The sequence below is a fragment of the Photinus pyralis genome, unplaced genomic scaffold (genome assembly GCF_008802855.1).
Source record: "Photinus pyralis isolate 1611_PpyrPB1 unplaced genomic scaffold, Ppyr1.3 Ppyr1.4_LG1, whole genome shotgun sequence".
In the NCBI taxonomy this organism is placed as follows: domain Eukaryota; kingdom Metazoa; phylum Arthropoda; class Insecta; order Coleoptera; family Lampyridae; genus Photinus; species Photinus pyralis.
Genome location: NW_022170249.1, coordinates 30,549,014 through 30,557,561, shown reverse-complemented (window position 1 = coordinate 30,557,561; position 8,548 = coordinate 30,549,014). Strand labels below are relative to the sequence as shown.

The following is an 8,548-nucleotide window of genomic DNA, read 5'->3' as shown; positions in this document are numbered from 1 at the left end:
ATATTCACGACTTGGCTAGAAGTCATATTCAGATTGCCAGCGATCGCATGAAAAATCAATACAACCTCCGCTCGGTCAATGAAACTTTTGAAGCTGGAGATCTGGTATGGCTGCACAATCCACAGAGACGAAGGGGTCTTTCTCCCAAGCTACAAAGACAATGGGAAGGTCCGTATGAGGTGATCAAGAAAATAAATGACGTGATATATCGTATCAGAATGAACCACCGGAAACCGAAAGTTGTCCACATTAATCGACTCGCACGATATGCCGGATCCAACAACAACGAAGAAGTTAGAGGTATTCGAGAAGAGGAACGCAGCTTTGGGATCGAGCCAAACTTTAACGATTTTATGTCAAATTACGCCCAGCGGAAGAAAGCTCGATTTGGCGTTACTCAGGAAATTTGTCAAAATATTTTTGAGCTTCCGGTTAACGTTTCCATCGCCCATTGTGTCGCCGAAGACCTTCGCATGGGTAGAGGTATAGCTTCCGTATTCCGGAAAAGATTTGGAAGAATAGACGAGTTGATAAAGCAAAGACCACGAGTGGGTAAAGTACTGCGCTTGGAAGATAGTCAACGCTCTTTGTTCTACTTGGTTTCAAAGAAAACGTCAGAAGGCAAACCCACCTATGAAAACCTCTGGCCTGCTTTAAAAAGCTTAAAGAAACTCATGGCATACTATGACATAAATAGCTTGGCGATCCCGAAGATTGGATGTGGTTTAGATGGCTTGGACTGGAAGATAGTGCGAACCATGATCGAAGTGATTTGTAGAAACACTAGCGTTCGAATTACAGTATGCTGCTTCAACCCACAGGGGACGACCCTCCGCAAAACTGTGGACTGTTACTTTTTCAAGAAAGGTGTTTGTCGAGCAGGCTCTGATTGCAGATTCCGACACGAGGCATTAAAAAGTAATATTAACGCAGTTTCTGAACGAGACGTCCAGAATTAAGAAGGGGGCAGTGTAACGGAAATGCTCCAGACATGACGTCGCCTTCTGGCGCTCTGGAATTTTCTACGCGTATTCTAGAATGTTCGGGACTTACATTGCTTGCGTGTATAAATGGTTGCGGACCGAACATCGCGGGAGTTAGTCTACTATCGAACGAGATCGAGCACGGAAATATAAATTGCGAAGTGTGTGTGATATAATAATCGATATAAATTGTACGGTTTTTATAGTGTTTTAGTTTTGTTTAATAAATATTGATATAAATCGAACCCGAATTTATAAATCACGTTACAAGTATATTACACTCCTTCCTCATCTTTATGGCTCAGTGGTAGAGCGTTGGGCTATCTGGAGGTCGGGTGTTCGAACCTGGGTCGGGGTGAATTTTTCATCTGTGGCGGAGATGGAAATTACCTTAGACCAGTTCCGAGCGTTCTACCGGCTACTCCGAATTAGGTTTTAAGGTAAATACCGGAGAAGTATAGACCAACTTAAGAGGCACCTCTAAATAGCATTATGCGGGTCACTTTGTAATTGAGCACATGCCTGTTGAGGGCCCAGAACAAGAGAGGGATAATAAATAAATAAAATAAATTTGCCTCATACAACTACCATTATGCGTGGCGGCAGGGGGTTGAAAATAACAATTTTAAATTGCTTCCTTGCTCCATCTCCCTCGGTTGAATTTTGAGGTTCATAGATGGGCCGGAAGTACTCGAGACCACACATCTAGTTGAAACTAGAGCGCTAAAGTTTATTTCAAAGTACAAGGAGAGCCCACTAGTCAGTGTGTGTAATCAATGCTTGCATCTAACGCTTTTTTAGGTTTTTTTCGGTGTATCCAATTTCCGTTGCCACCTTTATACAGCCACTATATACAGCTAAGGAATGAACAGACGCAACAAGAGACACCGCTGTGGCTGCTAACACGTGTAATGTTGCAGCTAAAAAAACTTTTTAGGTTATAAGGAATTATAATTTTTTTAAAATTTGAATACTGCTCAATATGAAATCCATCTGTATATTTATGTTTCTTTGTAACACAAATTATATAACGGCATGGGATACTCAACAATTAGAGGTATTTGACGTTGTTGAAGAAGTTAAGGAAAATTTCTACACTTTTCTTTCGGTTGCTCAAGTAAGTAAGTATTTCTGTTTTAACGGAGCGATTTTCATTTTAACGCTAAATTTTTAGGACGCAGATACTCCCACTATAAAAAGTGCATTTCGAAAGCTATCCCTAACACTACATCCAGACAAGAATAGCGCGGAGAATGCCGAAGAACAATTTCGCCATTTGGTAGCTATCTATGATGTTCTTAAAGATTCGACAAAGAGAAAGTATTATGATGACGTGTTAGTTAACGGTTTACCTAACTGGAGGTCTGCTATTTATTACTATCGGCATGTGCGACGTATTGGATTATTAGAATTGTGTCTTTTGCTGCTCGTAGTTATATCTGTGGGGCAGTACATTGTTGGATGGGCTTCATATTATGAACGCAAGTTTACATTGGTAAGTACCCAAATTTTTTTCATGTACTGCCATTACGTGTAAAGACGTCTGCATTGAAATTTTAATGTGAAGAATACGTTAGAGTATTTAAAAATGATATTGATGTATGTTATTGTGGCAGCTATTGTGAATGTAAAAATGTGCGTATCTACAGCATTTAAGGGGCCATAATTAGGTGACACATAATGCAAAAAATATAGTAAAATTGTTAGAAAAACTTTTCCTATTATACATACTTACGAGCATACTTACCTAGGTACGTAATTGTAATTCTGTTGATCAAGGTGAACTGATTAAGTAATATATATGTTACGGATAAAGTGTTTTGTAGGGCTACCTATATGCCTGCAAAATATGTAAATTCAGCTACAGTTACATAATGCATGTAGTAATTTTAGTCCACGCATCATGAGTTTATACTTACTTGCGTTTTAATGGTGGCTGACACGAACCACTACTACTAGAGCTATGTAATAGATAATGCAATTATTACCTAATGTTGATTTTACAATTACACAAAATTACCTACCTCAAATTTTGTGGGGGTGATAAATTTGAATTATATGGTAATCGTTTTTAGACAAATATGTACCCAATGACATCATAAAGGATCTCGCTCATTATACCAACACAACACAACACGTCGCCGGCCAGCGCTGGCCGACGACGATTCGGCTTGCGCTCATATAATGACGGCTAACGACACTTTTCAACGTTAAAAACAAACTACTGATGTAGTACAATTGAAAAAGTTTAGTATTGTGGTAAGCATGGAGTCTTCAGATTCGTCGGACGAAGAGTTGATGGTGGTTGTAAGTGCTCTAGAAGCAGAGGAGAATGAAAAAAAGCGAAAGAGGAAAATGTGGGTTCATCCTATTAATATGAAAAGATCAACACTGGGAGAATTTCATCACTTGTTCCAAGATTTACAGAGAGACGAGATAAAATTTTTCCAGTATTTTAGAATGTCTGCGCCAAAGTTCGCAGAGTGCGTAAATTTATTGGAATCACAATTAACTTTAGAAAACACTACATTTCGTAAAGCAATTAGTAAAGAAGAGCGACTTGCTGTGACCTTAAGGTAAGTAATTTACTACTTTGTAACTTACATAACTTTTATTTTTTTGAAAGAATGCATTACAAATCTAATTTATTATTGTCGAGTGTAGTAGGTACATCATTTTCTGTTGTAGTAAGTGATTGCGTCAACTGGGATGCATCTTCTTCATAATGCAAATCGCTGGTCAAATGTTGTGTTTGGGATGTATATGGATGAAATTGTGATTGAGGTTGTGATGGTGCTTGCGAGATACGTGGTAATTGTTGAAGGTTTTGTACACGTCTTTGAGTTGCGTACTGTATGTCTTGAAATGGTTGTTGCTGAGGTGCCGTCATTGGGATGAAATGTGGTTGAATGTGCTGTACTTGAGATGGATAATATTGTTGATGATGTTCTTGGTGAAAATGTGATTGATTTATATTACCCGTTGAATGTCTTAAAAGTGATAGTTCCGCTTGATGAACGATATTGAATATTTTTGATTTGATATCTAGTTGTGTTTCTAATGGAAAAGTGCTAACGGTGTCTTCAATGGACGCAAAAAATTTTTTGAGAGGTTGTGGAGAGTGTGCGGTCGCTAATGGAGTGTTTTTAGTTCGCTTTTCTGCTAAATAACTTTGTAAAACATGTGCTGTTGTAAGCGGCTGGTTTTTATTGGATTTACGCTTGCCTACTATGGATACAGCAGAATGAGTGCTTTGAGGGCGCGATGATGTACTTGATTCATCACTCTCCGATTGCTGAACGTAATCAGTTGGTGAGTTTACACGTTCCTGTTCCTCACGTTCAGTATCGTTGGCTCCTGCTGTTTCTATTTCTACATTTGACAGCTGCTGTCGTTCAGGAAGAAATCCTCGCAGGAAACTCATTTGCTGCTGAAACCGCCACTCTCTGTGTGCCTTTGCCCCATCACCACTTTTGGATTGCTGAGCCTTCAGTGCTCGCCGGTAGCAATCCCTGAGCGTGCTCCACCGCTTTTTACATTCACGTGCTGTAAATAAAAAATATAAGTAGTAGTCATTTTACACAAGCAACTAACATAACTATTAATACAGTACATATTATTTGTATAGATTCCTGGCAACGGGCGATACATTCAGAACAATAGCATTCAGCTATCGACTTGGGGAAACAACAGTTCGAAACATCGTACACACAACTTGCGACGCCATTTGGAAGATCATGGGCCCGTTAGTAATGCCATCACCTACAAAAGACATGTGGGAGGAGAATGAAAAGTTCTTCAGATCGTTGTGGAACTTCCCTAATTGTTTAGCTGCAATCGATGGCAAACACGTCATCACTGATAAACCACCCAATAGTGGATCTTTATATTTCAATTATAAGAAATCATTTAGTGTAATTCTGCTTGCATTTGTTGATGCGCATTGCAGATTTACTGCAGTTGATGTAGGTGCGTATGGACGAAGCAGTGATGGAGGAGTGTTTGCTAATTCCACAATTGGTAAAAAAATATTAAGCAATGCTTTAGACATTCCAGAACCTAAGACCTTACCCGGATGCAATTTACGTCTTCCACACGTTTTTGTAGGAGACGAAGCGTTCCCTCTTCATAACAATTTAATGCGCCCGTATCCAGGTCGGCAGTGTCTAAACAATGAAGAAGTGAAAATATACAATTACAGACTTAGTAGAGCTCGACGCGTCTCTGAAAACGCTTTCGGTATTTTAGTCAAGAGATTTAGGATTTATCAACGTCATTTACAAATAGACCCAGATAAGTTAGATAAAGTGATTTTAGCAACATGTTGCTTACATAATTTTTTGCGAAATGACACTTGTCATTGGACTGAAGAACAACATGAAACTATTGTACGTCCAGAAGGCATCGAAAATATTCCAGGAATAGGGGGAGCGTCCACAACAAATGCAATGGGCGTCAGAGACTCATTCAAAAATTATTTTAATTCACCAAATGGTTCGGTATCGTGGCAAACTGAAATGGTGCGCAGAGGAAAAAGAAATGTTACATAAATTAAATATATTGTATACTTTACTTGAAAGATTACGAGATTGAATAAAACTAAAAACTAACCTGGTTTTTGCATTTCTGCAGCAATCTCCTCCCAAATGTTCTCCTTCCTTGCTTGATCATGATATTTTGAATCGTTTACATCGTATAATTCACTGTATTTTTCAACGAGATTGATTAATAGTTCTTCGTCCATTTCGCTAAGAAGCTGAAGTCCACTAAATAATATTTTTTTTCAATGACTAAACTTAAACAGCTGATTACTTTTGCGCATGCTAAAGACATTCTTGACGGTTTACCTCCGCACACTTCGCCAACACAACACAACACGCATCGACATTTGTCGGTCAGGGTTGTGCGATGAAGATCCGACCAACATCGGCCGACGCTGTGTCGTGTCGTGTTGGACAAGTGAGCGGATCCTTATTTAACCTAATGCATTTTATCTTCACCGACATTTGACGTGACGTGCTGTGTTGTGTTGTGTTGGTATAATGAGCGAGATCCTTAATGGGATGAAGCAGTTCCCTATAATATTTTTTACAGAACTACTTAAATGCGCGACAATTTTAAGTCATTTTTAAGTTGTACCTTAGCGACATCTAGAAAAAAATAGCTGCACTACTGCTGCTTGCCACCATTGTGGTTGATGTAATTTGTGTCGTCGTATTTTAGCGATATTATAGTAATTACTGTCTTTCTAGTAAAAACTTTATATAGTCGCTCTAGAGAGTAATGTATGTATGTAGAATTTATATTTTCAAAAACCATCCTAAAAAACGATTGTATAAGCCCAGGAGTCATTTTGAATGTTTGTTATAATTTTACATTGCAATTTGTCAGTGGTTCCATCCCACGCAAATAAGTATGCCAGACCATTTAGTTGGGCCTTACACTTTGCCAGGCGCCTTCAAAATTTGAAAGAAAATATACCTACTGGCCGTCATCATTGAATAAGTAATCATAGGAAGAAGTATTATTCTGTAGTAAAAATCATATTCAGATATTTGAGTCCGCCACTAGGCGTTTTCGTATCTGGCCATCTGGCGTTGGACTTAACAAGTAAATACATTCAAATTGAAACAAATTCCGTGTAGAAGGTCCCAACGTTGCCAAACTATACATATATGTATTAACATTCCATGCTTTCATTCAATTCCATTATGCTATTAATAAGCCCTAAGGCCTTACTTTAAATAGGCTCATTAGTGTAATTTGATCTCTTTCATGGGAGATGTGAAAGTTGACCAGATAACTGTCATGGAATAAGTAATTATTATTCCATGGTACTGTTTTTCATCATTTAATACATTTTCATTTAATACAAACATTCAAAAAATGTAGACATACACTACAATAGTTATTTGTTTCATTAGTACAAAAAATGGCAGTTTTCGGGACGAGGAAGATAGTTGCTGGACGACGCGTTAGCGGAGTCCAGCAACCTTCCGAGTCCCGAAAACGCATTTTTTGTACGAATAAAACATACAATTTTTTCTCCAACCCCCTTTACTTCAAATTATATTCGAATTTAGATTCAGTCACAGTTTCACTACTAGTATGAGAACTTTTGCTTTCTTGTCCTCACGTGTCATGCCACTCTAGTTTTTAGGTTTAACTTATAACCTATTCGTTCTTACTTCTTACTTCTCACCTCTCGCGACTTTGTAGGGAGCAATCTAAGGTAGCATGTTCTGCCGTTTCTATAATCTCTGGCGGAGTGCAATCCATGTCGCTGTCAGTTTCAGTCATTTCTATTGTATACACAATTAATATTGTTATATTTTGTATTGAAATAAAAAAGCCATACAGTTTTTTTAATTAATATTAATTGCAATTAACTTTTTCAAATTTTGAATTCAAAATGACAGATAATAGTGCAATGGGCCTGAAGTAGATGGTGTTACGCGCGACGGCGGGTTGTATACGTATTAAAATTACGTTCACCGAATACCTATGTAACTTGTACACATGGTTTAAATAAAAATAGCGAGCGTAAATCATTTTCAATACATGTACATACGTATAGGTAACAGCATTATTTGCATTGAATATGCAAAAATATTTGATTTGTATGTATAGAAATATCTTACAACCTGCAATGTAAAACGATGTCAATGTGACATATCTCCGTGATTGTAATTTTTTAATTGGCCAACTTTCAAGGTCAATTTCTTTTTGGTACTAGGACCAAAAGTATCCACTTTTTGTACAGTTGCCAATTGCCATGGTGAAAGCGATTAATCCGCAAAACGTCAATTTTACGTACCGAACACTGTCACAAAATAGCGTCTTATTCAGGTGGTTGGAGAAAAAAATATTTACGCAAAAATCATCACAAGCAAGTAGTAAACTGACCTGTATGTGTTCATTGGACATTTGTAAATTAAGGGGTGTTAGGTATACTATCGTAATTGTCTAATTGAAAATTGTTGATATAGGTACTGTTAAGTCTTGTTATGTTATAAGCTTCATCCAAACTTACTAATTGACGTGTGAAAAAATAGTCCTTACTAAATGCTGTAGACTGTGCGGTCAAAAAGTTACAACCCAAAAAAATCTCGAGAATTGTTTGGTATTGTATCGGATTTTTTTAATTCTAAAAAATGTATGCCCGCTGGCCGGCCGGCAATCGTTTTACAATCGGGGCGGGGGCGCAAAATAATGTTTTTCAGATCCAGCTCGAATTTGATCGGAAGAGGCTGGTTCCTGACTGTAACCGTTGACTAGCGCGATAAAGAGAAAATTTATTTTCCATGTCGAAAATGTCTCGATTTTAGGTAGCGCTACTAGTAGCTAACTGACAGAAATAAAAAGCGAAGATTTCGACAGGAAAGTGCTAACAACTCAACCGCCAAGTGCCTTTCGAACGCCCGCCTAAAAATTGGACCCACATTTGAGGGACGTAAAAGTCAGTTATACAAAGCACTTTTTGCCTGCGCCGCGACGCGGGACCACTTGCCGGCTTCATTTCCACCCTAAGTAGCACCGCGGGCCTGCGCCCTATCGCGCGCGCT

At 38.3% G+C, this 8,548-nt stretch overlaps 3 protein-coding genes across 3 annotated transcripts in view; 2 read left to right on the top strand and 1 right to left on the bottom strand.

Annotated features, from left to right (window-relative positions):
- The first annotated feature begins 1,879 nt into the window (after nt 1-1,879).
- LOC116163887 (dnaJ homolog subfamily C member 1) overlaps nt 1,880-8,548 on the top strand; it is a 30,191-nt gene continuing 23,522 nt past the window's right edge. The window contains exons 1-2 of the mRNA XM_031478303.1: nt 1,880-2,100; nt 2,158-2,478. Coding sequence (XP_031334163.1) covers nt 1,966-2,100; nt 2,158-2,478 — 456 coding nt within the window. The 5' untranslated portion in view covers nt 1,880-1,965. The remainder of the gene's footprint in view (nt 2,101-2,157; nt 2,479-8,548) is intronic.
- LOC116165542 (protein ALP1-like) lies at nt 3,211-5,593 on the top strand. Its single transcript, XM_031480454.1, has 2 exons — nt 3,211-3,559; nt 4,612-5,593. Exons 1-2 carry the CDS (start codon nt 3,249-3,251, stop codon nt 5,531-5,533), a joined length of 1,233 nt encoding a protein of 410 aa, XP_031336314.1. The 5' UTR covers nt 3,211-3,248; the 3' UTR covers nt 5,534-5,593.
- On the bottom strand, nt 3,549-6,270 carry LOC116166290 (mastermind-like domain-containing protein 1). The gene is made up of 2 exons (XM_031481520.1): nt 5,595-6,270; nt 3,549-4,529 (listed from the first exon to the last, which is right to left on the bottom strand). The coding sequence occupies exons 1-2, from the start codon at nt 5,725-5,727 to the stop codon at nt 3,616-3,618; spliced, it is 1,047 nt and encodes a 348-aa protein (XP_031337380.1). The 5' UTR covers nt 5,728-6,270; the 3' UTR covers nt 3,549-3,615.

Coding starts and splice junctions, on each gene's coding strand:
- LOC116165542 (XM_031480454.1), top strand. CDS start 3,249: ATGGAGTCTTCAGATTCGTCGGACGAAGAGTTGATGGTGGTTGTAAGT. Junction 3,560..4,611: donor CGACTTGCTGTGACCTTAAG/GTAAGTAATTTA, acceptor TTATTTGTATAG/ATTCCTGGCAACGGGCGATA.
- LOC116166290 (XM_031481520.1), bottom strand. CDS start 5,727: ATGGACGAAGAACTATTAATCAATCTCGTTGAAAAATACAGTGAATTA. Junction 4,530..5,594: donor TGCAGAAATGCAAAAACCAG/GTTAGTTTTTAG, acceptor TTTTATTTACAG/CACGTGAATGTAAAAAGCGG.